General features: G+C 37.4%; 1 protein-coding gene across 2 annotated transcripts in view; it reads right to left on the bottom strand.

The window, feature by feature from the left end:
• Positions 1–20,192, bottom strand: part of CDH9 (cadherin 9) — a 71,923-nt gene extending 51,731 nt beyond the window's left edge. Inside the window, exon 1 of one of the 2 annotated variants that reach the window (XM_075495637.1) lies at positions 19,962–20,192. In XM_075495637.1, the coding sequence (XP_075351752.1) occupies positions 19,962–20,192 (231 nt within the window). The remainder of the gene's footprint in view (positions 1–19,961) is intronic. The other variant, XM_075495638.1, reaches the window with a different exon arrangement.
• Between the last annotated feature and the right edge of the window lie 4,969 nt (positions 20,193–25,161).

Genomic DNA, 25,161 nt, shown 5'->3' with positions numbered 1-25,161 from the left:
CTAAATTGGTACATCTCTATATTTTAGTGGGAGATGAAGACCATGCTGATTTCCACATTGTTGTGGTGAAACTACTACCAGAACACAAGTGAACCTCTTCAAGGGAATGTCAAGGATACAGGATTGCATGGAGCTGCAATCACAGCTAGAATGTAGATGGACACGGGAGGAACAAAGGGCACAAATACAGAGTTTTAAAGTCAGAAATCTTTTTTTTTTCAGATGTGTCATAAACTTACCAGATAGATAGACAGGTGATTGATATCTGACCTGGAGGACTAGTGAATTCATGGGCATGCCCAGTCCCAGGCCCGAACACCTGAAACTCCAAACTCTCTAAGATCCTGGTAACACATTAGAGAGAGATGAGGCTCCAACCTGTCTCGGCTATTTTTATTTGCTCTCCTCCAACCAGGACAGGGAGGAATGGGAGGAAGATGCAAAACTGAGTCTTTTCTTGGCATGGGGAAGCAGTTCTGGGTCCTACAGGTTAGATAGATCTATGGTGTGTTACCTTTCTTTCTGTGTTCCCTATCAACAATGTTGCCTTGTATATTGTGCAATACTGCACGTGGGTGTTCATCCTTACTAGCTATTTACTGTTGTGTACAAGTAGAAGTTCTTTGAGCAAAAATCCTACAAATTACTTTAGACAATTTTAATTTCCTTACAGTAATCTTAAATTCATCCTGTGGAATTGTGAAGGTATTTTCATAATTTCTGTAAATTTGCTATGATAATCGGAAGGGCTTGATTCCTCTTTCATATTATAGTTACATGAAGAAATTTCTAAGGAATCTACTTTACTGCAGTCTTCTCTGTTATTTCTTTCCACCTTCACCAGTAAAGTTAGACTGTATTTATATTTACACAAAACATTGAAAATGCTAATAGTAAGTTTGTGTATGCCTGTATATGTATTTTAAATGTTTGGAGCAGTAGCCTATTGCATGCTTTTTGTTAATTTTGGCTGGAATAGGGTTTTGTTTCAATGTGTGTAATCCAAAGGCCATTCTTAAAGGAGGAAATTAGGGTTTGCTTGCTGTTTTTTTTTCTTCCAGTTGCTGGGGCATAACAATAAAAACATAAAGTGTAAATGGTGATAGTTATTTTGGTTTGAGGCTATCACAAGTCAGCAGGGGAAACTTGGAAGCTATAGAAGACAAATATTTTTTCCCCTTATGAAAATATATGCTGAACCAAGAGTTACATTGGTATTGTCTTTTTATACCAAATATATTTCTATTTAAGGTTTTGCTAAACCATAGCACAGCTGTCCAAACACATCTCTGTTCTTTTTATATTTCATGTGCAATTTATGCTTCAGATGGAAAACATTCCTGCTCCCCCCAACAATGCTGTATATTCTGCCTCTTATTTCCTGATACAGTTAAGATGCTTTCCACACGCCAGTCACAACTTTGCCTTTACTACAAAGTCTTTTCCTTGAGTTTACCTTTCATAACATTGCTTTCTTTATGGCTTAAGGCCAAAGGCTCAAGCCACGTATAACTTCAGATTGAAAAACTTTTCCATAAAATAAACATAAGGAAGCATTATATTAATAGTTTGACAGCTAGAAAATGTTGAGTTTTGGTTGTAATATATCCAGACCTACTGACTCTGGAAAATTTATAGGGAAACCATAATAGACTGTAGATGGCATAAACGATCAACTTGGCAAAGTGTCGTTAGTTGTCAGCTTTAGTAAGATTCTTTCAAATATGCTTATGTCTTCTTAAATGTGAAAGCAATAAGCATAAATAGTAAGCAATGGGAAGGAACAGGGAAGCATAAGCTATTCAGGTGTGTCCAAAGTGACCCTTTCAGAAATGACAGGAGAAAAATAAAGTTTTTGTACTTCTAGGATTCCTCAAACATCTTTTAATCACAGTTTCTAGCTAAAGCTCTTGGGCTTGGGGAAAGAAACATGCAAAATACAGGAAAACACAAGCTCATGTGTATGTTACTTTTACAAAGCCATATGCCTATTCACATCCAATTTCTATTCATATATGGTGATTGTACTATGCTATTTATTCTGAAGCTGTGGCACAGAAAAAGATTGAGTTTTCGGTATGTATTAAAGCACAGTATGTATTAAAGCACAAATTGATTTGACCCCAGGAAACTTGACTGTAATTAGCACTCTAAGCCTACTCCAAGTAAAGAAGGTTATGCATATAGAGGTGGGAAAGAAGACAGTATTTGTGAAGGAGGATGGATAAGTATTACCTAAAACAAAATAAATTCATACCAAAAATGTCAGAAGTGTACTTGAAATAAGAACTTGTAGCATCCCAGCCAACCCTGAAATCTCACAGAAAATATGTTGAGTGCTAGTGACAGGCAGGATATTAAACAGTGCCCCCACTGTCTGATTTCAGACCTTTGCGAGATTTACAGCAGCTAGGATACAGCACTAACAGCAGCTCAGCCAATATTCTCCTTCATTAGCATTTTAACTAATTAAAAACTCTAAAGGTGTCATAATAACTGCAGTGGTTCTTCAGTGTGGATTGCAGTAGCAGGATCTGCATTGCTTTAATTTTCTATTTATGTGTGTTTAATCAAAAGTTTTATGTATGTGCTAAATGGCAATGTATTTACCTGACTTGAATTTGTGACATCAGCACAAACTTCTTAATTAAACAACCAAACTCTGTGCGTGATGGTAACCTAAGTGACTGTATATTAAACAAGGCAAATGACATTTACTTTTCTTATCTTCTGTTTTCCAGCATCTGGTTCTTGTGTTCAGCTGTCTATTGTTACAAATTCTCTAGAGAATGATATTGTGAAAAACACTGCTGACATCAGCTGCAGGTGCTGATTTTGACTTAGTAGGTAAGGGTAAATCTGGTTTTCATTCAGGAAGGGTTCAGCAGAATTCTTAGTAGTCTTTTGGTTCTGCTGATACAAACACAATATGGGCAAATTCATTCCCTCCATGTACATCTCCCCATACCTAGGGGGAGTCCTGGAAACCAGAGCTGTTTTCTCAAGTGCCTCCTTCCCCTGCATACCTTCTACACCTCCTGTGCCTTATGTGCTAGGCTGTAGTCAAATCTGGAAAAGTGGTTGCATTCTTACTTCTGCACAAAGAATTGGATTTCAGAGCACACAGAATTTGTTTGTTCTCCTCTCTCTGTTCTCCAAATCAACAGCTGGGTTGCAGGTTTTCAGCCTGATGAAAAGAACCAAACTGTTTTTTATGGTTTCCCATACTCTGTCATTTGACTTTTGCATAACATGAGATACAGGTTTACAGGAAGTGAATATAGTCATCAGTTATGTGCACAGGTCAGAAATTATCACATCGCAACATCAAGCACTGTCACTTTAATCAATCCCTGGAACAGGTGGTAAATCCATCATTATTTTAAAGGCTTCACAATAAGAAATATTTTTCTCATACATTTTTCTCTCACCAGAAACTTCTCAGTGAAATCTGTCTCTGTGTGTGATAACTCTTGCTGTTTCAGAGACACTCAAAATGTACTGTGGTTCCAAAACATGTGCACAGAGATAGGCAGGAATAAAAGCTCTGGCCCTGGAAGCAACATGAGTTTGTCATATGGATGGATTATCCCTTACCCTCCACAGAACTAATTGATCTGGGCTCAGCTCTACACTAATAAGCATATAAGAAATATTCTAGGAGGGGAGACCAATGGTTTGTCTAGCCAAGTACTTTATCTCAGCGGCAATAGGAGATGCTTGTTTGAGAGAGCATGCAAATCTGGCTGCTGTAAATTTTTCTTCTTTTACTCTCTCCATCCGTGTCCCGGCCCTAGCATCTACAACTGTCAGATTAGAATAGGGATGTTAGAGGGACCTGTGGCGGTGTGTTTTTGTTTTATTTTATTTTGTTTTGTTTTATGAATCTGATGTCCTTGAACTTGTTTAGTTACCCATTGCCCTAACTTTGGAATAGTACTGCATTTACTGAAGTTATACTGAACTGACTGATGTTATACAGTTTCCAGTTGTGGGTCATCCACAATGATTTGAAGAATACATCAATAACAGGAGTATTTTACTACTTTTAATCACAATTTTATGTGTACATATACATGTATGTATGTATACTTGTAGACAGATGTCTACAGATCAAGACTGAATGTTTTTCAGAAAGTCATACAGCATAATGCAAGGGTAATAGAGTAAGATGTCGAGATGTGGGGCAATATGATCGAAGAATCTTTTTTGGCCTAGAATATGTAAACAGGCTTCCAGGTTTGTAGCACCAAACAAACAAAACCAGACTCTAGGCCTGCTGACTCACAGGAAGCGGATCCCAAAATGAACATTTTTTCCTACTATTCTACTGTTCAACTATATGTTGTTTCCAGAAATATTCAAAATATTTTAAGTTATTTACTATCCTTAAAACATATTTACTTTTACATGAATGCATTTCAAACCTAAAAAGTGATGATTTTGAGTTCCACGCTTATTGATTCACAATGATGTCTACCACGAAGCCTCAAATCACAACTTTAAAAGATGTATTTTTCCTAAGATCCTACTTTGCAAACTGATAAGCTAAATATTTTGTGGACACTGTATACACCTCATAAGAAGATATTTGTTCATTTCTCAATACTCATTTTATAATGTGGTTGTTAAATGGTGACTCTTTAAATACCTTAAGTGTTTGTCTAAAACTAAACTTTCAAATGAACAGTAGTGGAAGGTAGGTAAGGTCATTGCTTGAATTAAAGCATCACTAAGGTCCTTTGCTACTGCTTATTTATTGGAAAAGATAACCAAACAAAAAAGAAAAACACAGGCTGAAATTAATTTAAAGTACTATACTGTTTCTCTGTTCTGCAGACCCTATTGGAAACGTAAACTGCCATACCAACCGAAGGGTACTCCGTGAAAGTTTACTGTAGAGTTAACCATCTCGTACCTTTCTGAGTACAATTCCCCTGCCCCGTGCCTGCTCCAAGACACATAGGTGCATGCCCAAGTCTTGGTAAAATCTGAGAAGCAGATTCTCAAGGGTAGGTATATCAAAACATAAGGTTTGAAATCAGGACAGGGCATAATAAACACCAAGTCTTGAATCTGTCTTGTGATAATGTAGCTTCCTAAGTGAAGCTATTGTTTCTAGAAGAGTGTGCTGAAAACCAGTAGTTAGGAAAGAAATATTGAGGGTCTTTTTTTTTTTCTTTTTCTTGTTTGTCACTGATTTTATATTTATTGAAATTTGCATTACCTACTTGTGTGGTTCTTTTAAATCTTGTTTCAAAATACCATCTTTAGAAGGTCATCACTGTAATGATGGCAAATACAAGGTGGTGGCTGGAATAGTTATCAAAACAACTTAATTGTTTTCCTGGCGCAACAGAACTTGATAAGTGTAATGTCATTTGGAGGGAGCCTGAGATGGGCTTCAGGTTCCGCTTAAACTGCAGGCTGATTGTACCTGTCTGATTAAGCATGAAGACTGTGGCTTAGAGGAGAGTCAGGATAAGGCTGCCTGGGGCTTCAGATGAAAACTCCATGAAAGAGAAATAGTGCCTAGAGAAGCCAAAGCATAAGGCCCAAACCAGGCATAAAGCCCTGCAGACCCACAGTGTTGCTTCATCAAGGGTATAGTTAATTTAATATCTGAATCTGCAAGCTGATCAGATGAAGTGAGATTAATATGGAGACATTAGACAATGCAGGAGTTATTTAAGAGGGAATTTTTTTTTTTTTTAGATTGTCAGAGCAAATATTAATGAAAAAAAAGCTCAGCGGGAGGTGCATAAAGGGTGAGTTTAATTTTAGTTTAACAGCATGGATAGTCAAAGGGTTTGCATCTGGTTAAAGCAGATAAAAATCAGAATGTATCGATGCTAATTTTGTATTAACTTTATGAAAAAAGGAAGATTTTTTTGGGAACTGGATTCTTCAGTGCTGACTGCATCCTTTGCTGAAATCCATTTTTGTCTAAAGAGTTACTCTGTACTTTGGAGAAGCACACAGCACACAAAGTAAAACTGATTGTTTTGCTAATTATCCTATGAGTTCATCTTGAGTAAAATGTTGACCATGGTCTTGTTGACAGTTTGGAGATAGGTTTTAAGACAGAACTTGAGATTTTGCTAATATTCAAAATGAGGGATCAGGAGTGCTTGGATTTTAAATGGTTTTCACTCTAGATGTGCTGTCCTTTCTGCCTTTATCTTCTCTTCAAATAGATAAGCCTTGCCGTTATGCTGAATTTGTCCCTGTGCAGTGGCTATTCAGTTCTGCATCTAATTGTTGTCATTGACTGGCTCTATGACCTCAAATGACTGTTTTAGCAACTCTGCTGCAGTTTTCTCCTCAGAAGAACAGATATTATGTCATTGCCTGCCTCACCATAGGTACTGTTCATTTAATATAAATTACTTTGATATATTTTTTTGAATGGTACTTACAGAAGTGGAAATTATTATTAATAATCATAGCATAATCATTATAAGGTTTTATTTATCCTTTTCTCTTTTATCCTCATCAAAGCGGTTGAAATAAATCTTTTCTTTATCCTTTATGTAACAACCCTGCTTCCATTTACTTCAGCGACAACATATATAGGAATACTTGCTTGCATGCCAAATTCATCTTTACATCATTCTAATTAATATAGGTTTAAAATTAAAGATAAATATACATGGTTATTTCTTTTAGTCACTTGTGTTACACAACATACAGTAAACATACAGTAAATTCTTCCTTTTTTTTTTTTTAATCATTGATTTAAAGGATCTGTAGTCTCAGCATTTTAAATGCAAATGCTGCAGGGGTAGAGAGACAAGGTAAGCAAATACTTTCTGTATTTTATTCTTCATTTGTTAATTCAGTCCTATCAGTCAGATACCTGACCCAGTTATATTTGAGCATTTAATGCTCTGTTACCTCCTGGTATTTGACAGTGTTTATTCATCACAAATGCTTATTAAAAAGAAAAATATGCTTACTTCCACAATCCTTGTAAGACTGAACTATCAGAAAAGCACCATTTTTAAAGCCTGCATCAGTAGTTGCAACATTTTTAACAGTGTGATATAGTAGTGTTAATTCCACTTAAGCTGCATAGAAGTTGTAAATCAGAACTTTTTTATAAGAACTAAATTTGTTCTCAATATTTAGAAACTAAATCTATTTCAGCTCTTAATCAGAAATATGTAGCAAGAGCTAAAAGTTCCAGGGGCAAAAATGACTACAGGTGGTGACAACAATCACAAATTTTAAGTTAGGTAAATACATTTTATGAACACTTGAGCAGAAGTATAACAATATCCCACTTAATACGTCTGTGTTTGTCTTTTTTATGCATTAGGAAAAGTTAAAGCAATCATTTATATCACAAATTCAAGCATTCAAGCACTGTTCACCAGGTAGGTAGCTATTAAATAGTTAGTTTTGGTTTTTTCCTCCTTTTCATAGTGTGCCCTGATATCTTATTCAACCCAGTATTTCCAAGCTCTGCTTTCAATCAAATGGCTGATTCATGGCTGTTTTCATTATATTCCAGAGCTTTTTTTTTTTGTAATATTGTGTGGGAACATCTCATACATAGACATGCTCTGAGGAAAAGCTTCATTAGAATAAGTGTTGGCAATTACATTTTAGACATGGAAAAAATAAAGCAAAATGTACTTAAAGCAAATATTCAATCAAATTTTATTAATAATTATTTCCAGCATCACCAATTATTTTTATGGCAGGGTTTGGGCTAAAACTTTATCCTTGTAGCTGAATCAACCATTCCAAAGATCTCTTTGAGATTTTGTTAAGAGTTCTACAACTTAAACAGAGAGGAATTGATGTCATTTCTCCTTAGGTTCCCTCTAAGGAAATGGAGAATACATAAAACCAATTGCTCTTCAGTTAAGGTTAAAACTCATTTAAGATTATCAGCCTGATTGTCATTCCTTCACACTCCCAATTTCACCAAAATGGTACAATGGCTTCCATTTGAAATGGGCATGCTTGGCTCTGAAACGTGAAGCAAGACAGGGAGGAATTTATAACTTCTGAAATGTTCATGGAGGCCAGAATGTTTTCTCACTCTTTTTATTACACTCTGTTGTGCAAAAACAGAAAAGAGAGATTGCAGCAGAGTTTCCTGAACATAGATTGATATGAGAGAGAGCAGGAGTTAGCCCACTGTGTTTGTGTTGCTACGGCAGTACATACAGCAAGGATTTGACCGTACTTATGTATTTGTATAACTGATAAGAGATCACAGATTCCTCCTTTTATTGAGACACAGCATAGTGTTAAATTGACTGATTACATTGGCTAGACTAACATATTTTTTGGTTTCTAGAAGGCTGAAACGTGTGATGATTCTTGCAATGGACAGGATTTGATATATCAGACACACACAGGAAAAAAAGACTTGCTGTCCTTGACAGTTGCTTGTTGACAGCTCCTCTGTTTGTCTTCAAGAAGACTATTCATAAAGCTTTCTCTGACAGATGAGATGTTACACAATACCACTCTCTGATGAAGTCAAATTGCCCTTTCTAAGTAGTCATATATTGATTTGCTCTGATGGGTTTTGCACTCTTTTTATCACCAGGCTGGCAGGTAGCAGTAAACCACAATATAGTCAAAACACTTCCCCTTTTCAGAATCGCTCCCATAATGGAATCAATGTAATAAATATACAACATCATGAAAAGTATCTTGTGAAATATATTTTCCTCATCCTCCCACCTTTTCATGCACAATAAACGATTGCCTGATAACAGCTAATGATAGGTCTGCAGATTGCCACTAGCCTAATCTTCTCTTCCCACAGGCTTAAAGCTGCAAGGCTGAGAAATACCAGCCTACGAAGTTGTAATAAGAAGCTAGGGCTATTCTACAAATAACAATTACCTATTGTGGCAGGTTCCTGAGCCAGCCAGATCTTTGAGGCAGACCTGCTTAGGCCTTTTAGCATAAGGAGCTTGCCAAGAACAAGAGGCTTTTAAACTCAGAAAAGCCAGTTTTTATTAAAATTAAAATGGTATTTTAAATGGCAACTGTAAGTTACCACTGGAGACAGAAGAGAACTTCATTCTCCATGCCCATTTTGTCTTTAAGTCAGGCTTTTTTGCTTTGAGCCTTGGTTTTCCTTAGCTTGTCAACACCCTAAATCCCAGCAAACTCCATAGTGGGGGGTTTCCACTGTGCAGGCCCCAGACCCCAGTAACTGTTGTCCTGGCCCACCCCATGGGTGCTCTGAGCACACTCAGGAGATCCCCAGGGAAGGGGAGCTGTGACTAAGCAAAGAGCAAGCACTGCAGTGAACAATAAACTAGACTCCACATAGTGGCCTTTGCTGCTATGTTGGGTATGGGGTAATTCTTCCACACCTAAGAGGAGGAACATGAAGGGAGAGAGGAAGAAGGGAAAAGAATTGGGGAATTATTATTGTTTTGCCTTTATTGCATTTTCTTATATCGGCTTTGGCTTTAAAAGTAGTTGGGTAATTTTTCAGATGACTGTATTTATGCTATGGATGAAGTTGTCACTTAGCCTTGCTAAATTCTCAAAAATTATCTTGCAAATTCTCGTTTTTCTATTAAGCACAAAGGCTCTATAAAAGCACATAGTTGGCAGCTTTCTGCTTTTTTTTTTAACTTGAAAGTCTGTCTTGGGAGAGGAAAGGGGAGGGGAGGGTGAGGGAAAAGTGAAGGAAAAGGGAAAGGGAAGAGTTTGGAATAGACAGTTAGGATTTCTTCATTTCTTATGTATTCAAGTTTATTCTTGGTTTAGTTTTGTTTTTCACAAGCAGTTTAGCTGATTTAGCATTTGAACTTGGAAAACACACACAGAATCCTTGAAAACAGAACAGACACCGACCTAAAGAGATAATCTGTGCCATCCTCCTGCCTCCAGGTAGGATCAGTGTGGACCTTCCGGCATGTGGTTTTTTAGTTTGTCATTAAAACCTCCAGTATCACGATAATCCTGTCTCTCTGAGTTATCTTTCCTAGTACTTCACTGTATTGACTGTATATACCATCAAAAACCTTTTCCTGATGTTGAATGTAAATCAACCTTATGACAATATGAACCCAACTTCTTGCCCTGAACATGACAAGAACTTGAGATTATTTTTTTAGCAGTCTTTTATGTAGTTGAAGAAACAGAAGCTGTCAGATCTCATGGCAGCTGCTCTATCTGTAGCAAGCAATGCCAACTTACTGTTCTTATTCACGTATTTGAAGTCTCTGATCATTGCAGTTGTTTTCAGAAATGATTCTCTATTTTGTGAAACATGATGTCCAAATTTGATTGCAAAATTCCAGCTTAAGCCTATCAGTGCAATGTAACATTCAAGATATTTCACATTTAAACTGTTTATACTTGGGTTATCCATGATGTGATTAGATCTCTTCACTATTTTTGAAACTTCAATTAAAAATGTATTTAGGTTGTCAGAAACGAGCAGCTGTCCTTTCTCCAAAAGAAAAAAGTCCTATTGGTTTTGGAAGACGAAGCATTTGTCTTTCACCATTTTCTTCCCTGGTCTTCCAGACTTCTTTTTAAAAGAAGCAATCAAATTTTATTGAAAACTTTTTGTTTTTTACTATTTTTTGACAAAAATAATTTTTACTTCCAGCAATTTTTTGATAAAGTTTATTCTGGAAGCCTTCAGAAAATAAATTATTTTTAAACAAGTAAAGCTACGGTTCTTCATTGGTATTTGTAGATGTTATGCATGTACCTGGAGACAGGGACTTGTTATGGGGGGGGGGTTAACCTTTTTTTTTTTGGTTTGCCTATTTCTATCTTAGTTTTATTTTGGGGATTCATCTGCCTAGAGATAAGGCAGCTTGAAAATAGATCAAATGTCTGTTGAAAAAATGTGCTAAATGAAGAATGCAATGTAAGTGGAGATAATGTATTAATTTATTAATTTTGGAATCAAATAGGTTTTCCATTTCTTATTTTTTAAAATATTGGTCAGATTCTTTTTCTTATTTCTTTGGTCTTTTCTCTCCTTACGATTTTTTTCCTTTCTTTTTTGGTACATCATTATTTCTGCAGTATTCATTCAAAGATAAGGAAAAAGTTAAGGTCTGAGAGAGGAAAGTAAAGACAAAAGGAGGAGATCCAGGAGACACCACTATTTTTTCTTCTTTTATTTAATCTTAAAATACTGATTTTACTTTAAGAGACAAGATTCTAATGGAAATACATTATTAAATCTTCTTCAAAAGTTGTGTTTTAAAAGATGGCTTTGGGTTACAGCACACGCTAGATGGAACATGATAAGAATGTGATGAAATCTTCCCCCAGTTGAATTACACTTCTAAATGTTTATATGTCAGCAACATATGATTGTTTATGATTCTGTTGTTTTTTTGAAACTTATCATACTGCTAAGTCAAAAGATGGCAACGAAACATGCTGGTTTTAGTAACATTTAGGTACTGTACTGAATGCAACAGTTTTTCAAATGAGACAAGTGGGATGCATCTATAACAAAGTGGAGGGCACACTTGAAACAGTGAAAGGATAGCACACCTGTATGTTCTTTCATCCTAAGAATAGGTGGTTCTTAAACTGGCTCCATGGAGGGAAAATGACAAATGGTATAAAGAAATTCTTTTGGATTCATTGCATAAATTGATTAAAGGTACAAGTGAAAAAGTAAGTTCTCTCACATACTATAAAGGCAAGATTAAGATGAAGTTCAATACATAAAGAAAACAATATTAGGTAATTAATAAAAAAATATTTTTCCTGCGGATGAGAAAATTATGCTTCAGGATGGAGAAAATAAGGTTGCTGCAGACTTTGGCACTGCAGTATTGTCAAGAGCCAGCTCAGTGGGTCACCCATATGGGCCAAAAGCTTTTTCCTCCCAGACTTCTCAGAGCAGAGATTGAGAATGGTCAAGGCCTCGGCAACATGGTTGAGAGGACATGGATGAACTGGGATAACACTAATGGAGTAAGGACTTTACTGATCCCATTTTCTGACTTCTCTGCTGCTTCGCATATTAAGAGGGAGCCTACTCTGGACTTTTTTGGTGTTCCAAAGGCAGCCAGCAAAGTAATGTGAAATAATATTTCCAGGCATTAGTATATTTTTGGTCTATATTTACAAGGAAATACTATCCAATTCCATTAAATAAGAAAAAAACATACAGTATAATGGGGCAATTGAGTGAAGTTTTGTGAAGTTTTGTAACAGCAAGTCTGGTAAGGTTGCCAATTCAGTGAGACTCCTTGAATTGTTACATGAAGTTGTTTTGGTCTTGTCTCTGTCTTTTCTTATAAGGCAGAGTGCTATAGTAGTCAACCTCACTTGTAGATGTCTGAATATCTGTAAGCGCAGACTACAAGAAATAAATGATTGCATCTGAATATATGTTGCAGCCCTCCCCACCCATAAAAACCCAAACCAAACCAAATAAACAAACAAAAAAAACCCAAACCCCCAACCCTCTGAATATTTTTTTTTCACTTTATATTTTTTAATAAGACACACAGGCAAATGTCATGAATCAAACTCACTGGTTAACTGGAGGTAGAACAGAAATTTTTCTTCAGTTTGCATCCAATTTAAATTACGCTTATGACATGCAAAGCCTATTTCATTTATTTTCATGGAAGTTATTAAACAGGAGGTTATTCATGGAGCAGCTAGTTTTGAGCAGTGCCAGTTCTTTTTTATTTGATTTTGTATTTCCTCCCTTAATATGAAAAAGAAAGCTTACAGGTAGTGTACAAAAATGTTTTTGTTGTTGTCGTTTCTTTGTTTTTAAATTCTGGGATATGACAGGTGTTTGTACAGTTTATGATTGGTCTAACATACATTGCATGGAATTTCACACATTATCTGCCCATCAAGATTAGTAGCCTTTGATTAGCAAAGTGCCTGTTTGATATAGGGAGAGATTAGCTTTCATGTAAAAAAAGTAATTGAGTGACTTAAAGGAGGGAAAATCTCTTGTCTCTTGAAATCACTTAAGTATATTGTTGCAAAGCATAAAGGACTGCATTTTCCAAAATGGTTTACGATTTTGATTAGGCCTATTTCTTCCTGCCTGGGGATATTTCATAAGCACTGGAGTTAAAGAGGTGGGATATTTGGCATTTTGCACAACTGAAGTGGGTATCAGGTAAGTTATTTAGAAATGGAGGCATATAAAATCGGTGTTAACTTTGGAAAATAAAACTAATTATCCCTAAAGGGCTATTTGGTTAGAGCCTTCTGTGAATTTTATTAGATTTTGATTTAATTAATGAACATCATCCTCATTAATATTTTAATACTTCCTAAATTACGTGTCTCTTTTTTTAGGTTATTATCTCTTTGGGTTGTTTGTTTAGGAAGCAAGTAAATTTGGTAGACTTTTTTCTCACAGAATGTCAGTGTTTTAGATTCCATTTCTTAGGGTCTGCATGGGGCTTAAAGTTACTAGCAGCAGAGAATTTCGATCTATGGCCCCTCCCTAGTGAAAGAAAAGGAGATCCCAGGAACCAAGGAATACTACAGTATGATATACAATCAGGTATTTTCATTTCTCAACCCCTTCATATTTCACAAAAAATTGCCAGTAGTTTCTTTTCCTTTAAAAAGAAACTTCTCTCATACATTTAACTCTGAATGTTATATTGTAACCCATTTTTTCTTTTTCTTTTTTGTAAATTCTTAGTAGGCAGAATGAGTTTTACACTTCCTCTCAGTACATCCTCTGAAAATTCCTCACACTGATGATCTCATTGAGATATTCAACATTCAAACTAGGCAACAGGCATCTTGAAAGAATATGCTTATTTTCATGTTTTAGAAAATTTTAATTTTTTTTTCTTGGCTAGATTTTTAAGCAGGACTCTGTGATACTGCTTACCTTACCTGTGTCTGACTGAATTTTTCAGTTGCAAAGTCTCCAGAGCAAAGTCTATCTCCCTATGCGTATTTTATGCAACACCTAGCATGATGGAGCTACCGGTTTCTCTAAATATTTCCTGAATATAATTTAAAAGGATAAGAAATCCAAGGATGTCATAAGCAGTTCTTGCATTGTTGCAGGTACGAGTAATAGGACCTAACAAATTTAAAGACTTCCTATGCAATTATTTTTCACATGTGCACGAGTATATGAGACAGATAGGTCCTCTGAGTTGAGAGAAGGAAAGAAAGATGTTTGATGTGGTTGCCTGGATTTACCTTGACTCCCATCACATTCACAAGGCAATTGTTCTGCCTATATGCCCTGTCCCTGAAAGGTGGTTGGTGATTTAGGTCTGTTCGTTGAGTAATTTCCTTACGACAATCGTTCTAGCCATCAAGCCTTTTTGCAGCTGTTGAATGCTAACTTCCTTTGCTCATCAAACAATATTTTCTATTTCTGCTAAGTGCATTAGATGCACTTACTGGTATCCATTTGATGTCACCTATCATCACTACCACTGCCTTTGTCTAAAAGCTATCTAACTATAATTGGGAAAATAAGCTGTGTTCTAGCTCTTCAGAGTCCATTAACACTGTGTTACCCCTGTTAGCAGTCTGGAAGCCATGTGACAGGTTTTTGTAGAGCTGGGTTTTTCATCTACCTTACAAGTACACCAGACCTCTCCTTTAGTTACTTCTTGTCACAGGGTGAAGCCTACCCACAAGCACCACTCAGATAAATGAGACCATGATTGCATCTGCCAACTCTAACTGCTTAGATTAGTCTGGTATGTGCAGGAAAGAAACAAAAAATCAGGGATGATGGAGCTGTTAATGACTTTCCATTCTTGGAAGATATTTGGCAAGGAGACCGTCTTGGGCATAGTGATCATGAAATGATAGATTTTTCAATTCTTGGAGAAGTGAGGAGGGGGGTCAGCAGAACTGCCACCTTAGACTTCCAGAGGGCAGACTTTGGCCTATTTAGGAGACTGGTCGAGAGAGTCCCCTGGGAGGCAGCCCTAAAGGGCAAAGGAATCCAGGAAGGCTGGACATTCTTCAAGGAGGAAGTCCTAAAAGCACAAGAGCAGGCTGTCCCCAGGTGTCAAAAGATGAGCTAGTGGGGAAGAAGACCGGCCTGGCTAAATAGAGAGCTTTGGCTAGAACTCAGGAAAAAGAGGAGAGTCTACGACCTTTGGAAGAAGGGGCTGGCAACTCAGGAGGACTACAAAGGTGTAGCGAGGTTGTGCAGGGAGAAAATTAGAAGGGCCAAAGCTGAGCTAGAGCTCAATCTGGCTACTGCCATAAAAGACAACAAAAAATACTTCTTCAAATACATTAGCAGCAAAAGGAGAGCTAAGGAGAATCTCCAGCCCCTAGTAGACGGGGGAGGGAATATAGTGACCAAGGATGAGGAAAAGGCTGAGGTACTTAATGCCTTCTTTGCCTCAGTCTTTAATAGCAGGGCCAATTGTTCTCTGGGTACCCAGCCCCTGGAGTTGGAAGATAGGGACGGGGACCAGAATGGAGCCCCCATAATCCAGGGGGAAATGGTGAGTGACCTGCTGCACCCACTTAGACACTCACAAGTCTATGGGGCCTGATGAGATCCACCTGAGAGTACTGAAGGAACTGGCAGGTGTGCTCACCAAGCCCCTTTCCATCATTTACCAGCAGTCCTGGCTAACTGGGGAGGTCCCAGTTGACTGGAGATTAGCAAATGTGACACCCATCTTCAAGAAGGGCCGGAAAGAGGATGCAGGGAACTACAGGCCTGTCAGCCTGACCTCGGTACCAGGGAAGCTGATGGAGCAGATGATCCTGAGTGCCATCACATGGCATGTAGAGGATAACCAAGGGATCAAGCCCAGCCAGCATGGGTTTAGGAAAGGCAGGTCCTGCTTGACTAATCTGATCTCCTTCTATGACAAGGTGACCCGCCTAGTGGATGAGGGAAAGGCTGTGGATGTTGTCTACCTGGACTTCAGTAAAGCCTTTGACACAGTTTCCCACAGCATTCTCCTGGAGAAACTGGCTGCTCATGGCTTGGATGGGTATACTCTTTGCTGGGTAAAGAACTGTCTGGATGGCTGGGCCCAAAGAGCGGTGGTGAATGGAGTTTACTCCAGTTGGCAGCCGGTCACAAGTGGCGTCCGCCAAGGCTCTGTGTTGGGGCCAGTCCTGTTTAATAACTTTATCAATGATCTGGATGAAGGGATTGAGTGCACCCTCAGTAAGTTTGCAGATGATACCAAGCTGGGTGGGAGTGTTGATCTGCTTGAGGGTAGGAAAGCTCTACAGAGGGATATCGACAGGCTGGATCAATGGGCTGAGGCCAATTGTATGAGGTTCAACAAGGCCAAGTGCTGGGTCCTGGAATTGGGCCACAACATCCCCATGCAACGCTACAGGCTTGGGGAAGAGTGGCTGGAAAGCTGCACGGCAGAGAAGGACCTGGGGGTGTTGGTTGACAGCCGCCTGAATATTAGCCGGCAGTGCGCCCAGGTGGCCAAGAAGGCCAATGGCATCCTGGCTTGTATCAAAAATAGTGTGGCCAGCAGGACTAGGGAAGTGATCGTGCCCCTGTACTCAGCACTGGTGAGGCCGCACCTCAAATACTGTGTTCAGTTTTGGGCCCCTCACTACAAGAGAGACATTGAGGTGCTGGAGCGTGTCCAGAGAAGGGCGACGAAGCTGGTGAAGGGTCTAAAGCACAAGTCTCATGAGGAGCAGCTGAGGGAACTGGAGTTGTTGAGCCTGGAGAAAAGGAGGCTGAGGGGAGACCTTATCGCTCTCTACAACTACCTGAAAGGAGGTTGTAGAGAGGTGGGGGTCGGTCTCTTCTCCCAGGTAACAAGTGATAGGACAAGGGGAAATGGCTTCAAGTTGCTCCAGGGGAGGTTTAGACTGGATATTAGGAAATTTTTAGGATATTTAGGAAAGGGTGGTCAAGCATTGGAACAGGCTGCCCAGGGAAGTGGTTGAGTCACTGTCCCTGGAAGTATTTAAAAGACGTTTGGATGAGGTGCCTAGGGACATGGTGTAGTGGTGGACTTGGTAGTGTTAGGTTTACAGTTGGACTTGATGGTCTTAAAGGTGTTTTCCAACCTATACGATCCTGTGATTCCGAGACCAGAGGGTGAGAGTAACCCCAGTAACAACTGCTATTTGGCCTTAGATATGGGGAAAAAGATCATCCTAGGGCTGCTTGGCTAGTAAGGCTATTGGCTGCCGACAATCTAATTTTAAAAAGCGTTATTTAAGATGATAACACCTCAGATACGGGGGAGGAAATCTTCCTTCCAGGGACCTCTGACACTGAGTGGGGCCTGAGCCCAAGGCAGAAGTGCCCTCGCAGGGGCCAGACTGCCAGCCAGGACTTGGAAAGTCCAGCGGTCAAAGGAAGTGTCCGGTTACCCTGGGTCCCTGCTGCTGGTCTAAACTGGACTGGGGGGCTGAGTGGTGGGAGTGAAAGGTGTGTGGATGTCACAGAATAGCTCTCCATCCCATGTACCCGTCCTTCTTAGTAAATAAATTTTATCCCTTTATGTCATACCCAGTGATCCTACCTTACTGTCAATAACAGAATGCACTCATAACAAAATAAAGCTTCAACAAAGTAGCATCACTAACAAAACACAAACAATGACCTAACAGATTAAAATTAGTTGAAAATTGAACTAGGGAGGGAAAACTAATTTTTTAGTATTATGGCTTTGATCCCTTAGAAGTTTATTTCCTGATAAAGTTTTTAAATTGTATTTAATTTTTAGTACAACATTTAGTATTCTACCCCATTAATCCATCTGCCTGTGCATATCCATATTAAAGAGGGACTGGATAAGAATACTGGCTGTGAACTAGTCCCCATGGGTTGGAATAAAAGTGCTCTCTCTTCACACATACCAGTTTGCTAATTACATCACTTTGAGCAGGAGAATACTAAACCTGAGATTTAAGCCTTTCTCAGAATAATATTGCTCAAAAAAGTTGTTGCTTTTAAAAAAAATATATTCTCTAGTTGACTTCTTGTTGTAGCAGCTCCCTCTTGGTGCTGTATGCCACATGTACCTAGAATAATTTGAACTAACTCAAATGGATTTACTGTGGTTTTATACCACTGAGGACAGAACTATGATCATTTTGTCATGTCATAAACTGTTCTAAAATTAATGCAACCATATGGAGTCAATCAATTCAATTCAACTCTATCTCTTTGGAACATGGGGTAATATTTGGGGTGATTTCCATCTGTTTAGAGAATCAGTAATGTAAACTCCTCCCTCAGGGCCTCTGTACAATATTTTGCAGTTAAATGTGAAAAATCTCAACATGTTATCTGAGTTGTAAGAAAAGAATCATCTCAGATCCAACTGCTGTACAGCCATTTGTTTTCCTTCCTGGGCTTAGCTCCATGGTAATAAGGTCCTAAGGCTTTTAGTTAGTCTGGAATAAGTGCAGGGTAAGTTTGCATCTGTTGCAATATACCATGTAGGCATTCCTTGTGTGAAACGGAGATGGTTATGACAGTCTTGATGTAAGCTTAACTTATTTGAGGTTTAGAATGGCATAGATGGTTTGGAGTCCATTCATCTATAGCAGTGGAACTGAAACTGGAATCAACTCTTATGTTTGATACTTCTCCTCTATAACAGCTTTCTATTTTTACAAAAAAACCATTTCTGTGAGTCTAGTTAGAACTTAGGGCTATGGAGATCTATATTATTGTGTACCTTATTTTATGTTTTCTTTGCAAGTTTACTCAGTACTAAAAGATACTTCCAACCAAATTGTGTTTAGCAATCTCTCTATGCAGTTAGTTCACTCTTTATTGAAGATCCACTTGCCTACAACAAACCTTCCTATTTTACACACTGATAAACAGATCTAGCTATAGGATTATTGGCTCTCATTTTACTTCCGCTACTGCAAGTCAGAATTAATTTCACTGAAAACAGAATTTTATGGGTGTAGTGTTGGTATAAACAAGGTCAGAATCAAGTTCATAGTTACCATGGGTGGCTTCTTTGACATTTGTTTCTTTGGTCAAGAAGAAGAGATTCTTCTCGAGAAGAATTTTGATATTTTCCAGATGACCATGCATCCCATGACCATAGATATTAGCAAATGTTCAAAAATATTTTTGGGTCTTTTAATTAAAAATTCCTCAATCCATTTGGTAGTTAGGCACCAGAAAGTGAGAGAGCTACCTGACAATCCGAGCTAGTAACAGCATTGTGGATGAATGACAGAAGCTGGAATGGACATTTATTAATTTAAGATATTAAGATAAATATTTCCTTAATTTGTAAGTCATTCTGGGTGGTTGCTGTGTGTATTCTAGGTCTCTACCAAGATTGCTTAGTTATACCAGACCACAAGGCAGATCCGTGGATGGTGAGACACCACAAAGGGCTAAAAATCTGGAAATCTTTGAGTTGTGTGTTATCAGAAAAAGTAGGACTGCAGACAGCTGGAATTCAGAGGTTCTGTTGTCGGCAATAGCTGATGTAGGTAGGTCTCAAAGAATGGAAAGTCTCTCAAGCCATTAAGTAAAGATCTCACTTTATTGCAGAAATGATGAAAACCAGATTTTTTTCTCCTCGAACATTTTATCAATACTTAGAATCATCCATAGACAGCAATTTTATTATTAATAAATAGAATTCTATATTTCACTTGAGGAAGTACACATCCCAGTATACTGGCAAATGCCATAAGGCAGATGAATGAAGGCATAACTTCTCTATTCCCTTATCTAATATTTATGTTTAACAGTTGAAAACTGGAAATGATTCAGTGATAAAACTTACATGGGCATATGTAATAAGAAATTGGAACATTTTAGTCTGAACAGTTTCCTATTGTTTTTTTCACTAAACTACTTCTTTTCTCCCACAACTTTGAACAATCATGGAAGCCTCAGGTGGTCCATGATGTGCTTTATTTGACTTAAATGAGAAATTGGGACCATTGCTGTATAAAAAGCAGAACAACTGTGGAGAAAGAGGGAAAATACCAAGGGTATCAGATGCATCACCTCTAAAGAATCCTTTAAACACAAGGCTTACCTTGCCCACATATTGAGTATCTGGACCTGTGTACTCCTCCAGCAAGAAAAACTGATTCCACATCCAACCACGCTTGGTGCGGTGCAGTGTTTTTCCACCATTCTCTGACAGTCCTGTTATCCTTTCACTGCGTGAGTGCTTGTTAGTCCTTTTTTGGGATGGCATCATATGAATCGCATGAAACACACAGCTCCAAAGCAAAACTGTCAAGAAGGAATAAGTCCTCATCATTTACAGTGATGCTGTTAGCCTCCACTCCTCTATTAATTCACCAGAACAATTTTTTCAAATGTTATATTCCTCTTGTAAGTAGGACCTAGAGGATGGAGAAAAGTATTTAAGTAAGTTGCAATATTTTTTTTTCCCTAAGGCCATAGCCTTAGAGAAACAGGAATACCAATAGCCTATGATCATGGCAATAACCCATGGAAACTACATATAACTATAAAAATAAAGACCAGTTGTATGTCAGAACATTTTCTTGAGACAACTACATGCAAGAATTACTCAGAGAGTTTTAATTCAAGTTCTTTAATGTCTCCTTCATCTTCTTCTATTTCACTCTCTCACACTGTATATAGACATTAATTTAAAACACACTCTGAGTAAAATACTTCATCTGAAAACTTCAGCTACCAGCAGCATCCTGACACAGCGAAACAGCCCAAATAGTATGAAACCTTCCAACTTAATCTCTCCCAGCTCAGCCTGATGCTATCCTCTCTTACTATCTGTTTCAGAATTGTCTGCAAATCTGAATTTTCTTTTACTTCATGGTTAATACAACCCCTTTTTCCCCTTTGCTAGCCCCCAATTGTCCAGAGGATCAGCTTCTGTTTCTGCACAAACAAACTCATAATATAAGATTAAATTTAAAGTATTATTGATGTCTTCAACAGATTCCTTATTCGAGAAAGACAAAGTACTTGTTAGATAAGTTTTGGTTCATAGGAATCCTGCTGGGGTTAACAAAATTCAGCATTTGGGATAGAATTCTGCATTTGGAGTGTATTTTATTTTTTCCCCTCCTAAATGAATGGGAATTTTCATGGTACGGAATCTTATTGTTGTTATTATTTTTCTGAAACTGGCACTGATTTTTTGTGTAGAAGTGTGTAAACAACATTTAATCAAAACCAAAGATTTTTTTTTTTTTTTAAACCCATACTCTTTATTTGGCAGTACAACTGAGGTGCCTGATGTCCCAGTCTTTCCATAACCTGGTTTTCCTGTCAAGCCTGCTTTTGCTTTAGGATATTGTTAGCTAAGCTGTCATTGTATATTACAGAAAACATAGGAAAACAATTCAGCAGCAAAAGTATAGTTTGCTTTGGGAATCCTAGTCCATGAACAGTGATAGTAGCATGAAGCCACCACACCCAGAAATTTTAGAATACTGAAATTTTGAAATTTAAAAAAACCATACATACCTATCCTCCTTCCTCCCACAACCCAACATTACCAGCAGCTACTTTCACTTTGTTTTTTTAGGGGAGGGGAAGGGAGTCTTTTTCTGTATAAAAATATAGAAATTTTTGGAAATAAGATGCTTTTTGTGAAAATTATTAGTCATTTGAGAACCAAAAGAGTTTAACGGAAAACATTCACTGAATTGTACTCTAAAGCCTTTAATGATTAAATTGATAGAATTGTGCCCTTGTGTGAAGTTTTCCTTAAAATGATGATCTGTAAGGTCTCAGGATCTTAACTAGCAATCCTGAAGGAGGATCAAAGTCTTAGCATTTTAGTAACTTCAAACAGAGTTTTAGCTGAGCAAGAAGTGAAGGCTGGAATATTTATCACTTTCTAACATCATATTCAAAAACAAAAAGAAAACAATTTCATAGGTGTCAAATTTATGCAGAAGATCATGGATATAATGCAGGAAAACTCTTATTTTCTTTTACTTTATTTTAATTGAAGAATCAAAGCACAAAGTAAATTAACTCTTTTTACCTAAAATCATGTGTGTACATAGGTCTTGGCATACATTAGTGGATGCATTTTCTTTGAATTCTGTAGGTATACTCAAAACCTTGTTTTCTCCCTTGTAATGCTCAATATGTTCCTATTGCATGCAGAGGGGCAAAGGGGAACTCTCCTGTGGCTAATTTAACACCAGTAAATTTTGACTTTAACTGGAAAACACGTTGCGATCATGATGATCTTACCTTGTGATTGAAACTTACTGGACACAGATCAAAAGAAAAAAAAACCTTCAGCCAATCTTTTATCAGTGATTAAATTTGGTGATTCTAATTCCCTGTATATTATAGATGGAAGTCTTTTTTATCACTGAATAAAACTATTTATCAATGTAGATCATAAGATATGATCATCCAGATCCTCAAATTCAGCCCACTGCACCATCTGAGGCAGATTGCAGGGCCTCTTCAGACTTTGTAAATTAGACCCAGGTTAAGGTATTATAGAATGAAAGTAAACAGCAGCAGGAACTACTTTTGAAAATACTGTACTCAAAAGGCAGATTACAAGTTTGTCCAATGGCTCTGAAGTCTCTTATCTCTTCTTGAGGTACTCTGCTCGATGTGTCCTCAAATAGTGCTCTTTCACAGCTGCATTACAGCACTTTTTATTGGACTGTAGTTCAAGAATTCATCTTACACACATTCTGAATGATAACATGTTCATTTAACATGAATGATTCATGTAGCATGAATTCATTTATTTAACATGTTAAATCCATTCATGTTAAATTCATTCATTTAACATGAATGATTAAATTTTGGATTTGGTTGCTTTGCTTTGTATATGAGTGATGTGTTGCTACTTAATTATTCCAATAGATTTTATGTTTTAATATGTTTAAGGTCATGACTAATTTATTTCTCTAATTTCTTGGAACATATCAGCTCTTCTGCATTAAAACAAAACAAACCACAAACAAACAAACAAAAAGCGCTGAAAACTACACATGTATTTGGTAAAATTTTAACACATAGTGAATCTATGAAACTACTAAAAAACCTAAAAATATATTTTACAAAACCGCTAAGCCTTGGAAGACTTCCGTGAAAAATAATTTATCCAAAAATGTCAAACAGTTTAAATTTTCTCTTCAAAATTTCCTTATTTCAAAACTTAGACAAATCTAATACTCAGATGATTTAGTCTGGTTTATTTTTACTTTTTTGAAACAGGGGAAGGATAGAGGACATCGATATATTTTCATTTGGCCATTTGGAGATGTGTGATTGCATGTTCAGTTTTGTGATAATTTCAAATGGAAATGAAATTTCAAATTTAAAAAACTTCACTTTTGCTTTTTCAGAACTATACATTTTTAATTTCCTGAAATTGCCCTCATTCCTTTCTGTCCAAACGCTATTTGCCATACTCATTCAAATGCATAAGATGTTTGTACTACTCTTTTTTTTGTACTCAGGGAAATACTTCAAGGTGGTCATTGTCTTATGCATCTTGTCTTATAATCAGCTGTTCAAGTGGGTCAAGAGTTGCATTTGGTAGACTCAGAAGGTGTATTTTAATGTTGAAACAAAGGATTCTGGTGTAGTCTGGAAAAGTAAGAGCAGCTATTCAAGAGACCACAATGCACTGTGCACAGATGGTCTGAGTCTGCTATAATAAATTATTTCTGTGCAAACACCAATTTTTTAACAGAGCTTTTCTTTTGGAGGAATCTAGGTTCCCATATCTTATCCCAGCCAGCGCAGAATGAGCGTGCTTAAAATGTGTGGTTTTCTGTGTAGTGCTGCCCTCTACTGATTTCCTTGCTAATTAACAGAAGGCCTTTACTACTACTGAGAGGAAAGGCAATATCCTTCATGTCAAGAAGGATAAGACTAAGTTTTGGAATGACAGAGAAAAAAAAAGAAAAAAACAAGGAAAAAGATATAGCCTGTTATTTCCCGCTTTTGATTTTTACAATCGTTGGACATATTAGGTGTAAAGAGAGAGTTATTAGTCTGGATCAGTCTGGATCTACTGAACATTATGGTAAACATATAATTTGATTTCTTCTAGGAGGAGCAAAAATCTTAAGTCTGAAACCACAGAGAAGAGAACTTTAATGGGTTTTGTTCTAAGTAACTGATCAAAATTATATACTCAATCTCTCTCGCTTCACTTCTGCTTCTACCGTTTACTCAGTACAATGGTCAATTTATTGTTCTTGTCAAACAATGGAAAATGGTTTTCTTCCTAGTTGCACTGGAAACTTCTTTTAAGATGAGGTGTTAATGTATTAAATATTTTAATGCCCTAAATTGTGGAGAACCTGCATTCTTTCCTCACTTTGCAAATCAGAGGATCTGAGTGGAGGTAACAAATGTTTTTAAACATTTTAGAGGGATCTGTGGTGGTACCCTAGAACCATTACAGTCTCTCCTTGCAAGGACTCTGATATCAGAATCCGACAACAGTTCCAGGTCAATGAATTATCTCTGTATGAATTATTATTCTCCTGAGCACATTAGCAACTGGAAAAATGTATCTTTTAAAGTCCTTTTGAATGTAAACTAATCTATTTAGATTCTTCAGGTGTAGTGTGAAATAAGCCCTGCTGGGATCAATAGCAAGGATTTGTTAGCAATGATGCCAATTTAAATGTTTCTATAGCAATTGCCATGGCAATGTTTTTAATTAGTGCAGCACAGTCACTCACAACCATGACATGAAGAAAGGCTAACCTTCGGCGACTTAATGTATACCACATTAGTTTGTTTCATTTGTTAATAGTGAAATAAAATTCTATTCTAAAAGAAAAAGGCCATAATGCTCATGTACAGCTAAAAATAGCAGTGCTTCATATTGCACTCACTAATCTTTAAATAGAAAGGATGCAACTGACGTTCAGGATGATCCAAAAAATCTGTAAAACTAAAATATGTATTTTAACAGGATATAGTAAGAATAAATCTTGTGTAACCTGCATGCATGGAAGCAGTTGCATTGACTTTGGCTGTGTTTCTTCTAAAACAAAATATCTGAATGTAGCTTTAATCTACCTAGCCTGAATACTAAGAACAGTGAAGCTGTAGCAACAAAAGGCTGTGTTATAAACTGCATTCTGCCACCGATAATACCGAGACTTAGCTAGAGGCTGGGTCTGTGCCACTGTAGGTTCACTTTTATTACTTCCCTAACTAATTAAAGATAGCCCAGGTATGCGTACACATGCTTCCCTCTGACTGCAGCACTCAAATATTCTCTGAGCGCA

This window comes from Mycteria americana, chromosome 2 (assembly GCF_035582795.1).
Source record: "Mycteria americana isolate JAX WOST 10 ecotype Jacksonville Zoo and Gardens chromosome 2, USCA_MyAme_1.0, whole genome shotgun sequence".
Taxonomy (NCBI): Eukaryota; Metazoa; Chordata; class Aves; order Ciconiiformes; family Ciconiidae; genus Mycteria; species Mycteria americana.
Note: the sequence above shows the minus strand (reverse complement) of the source record. Positions and strands in the feature narration are given on the sequence as shown.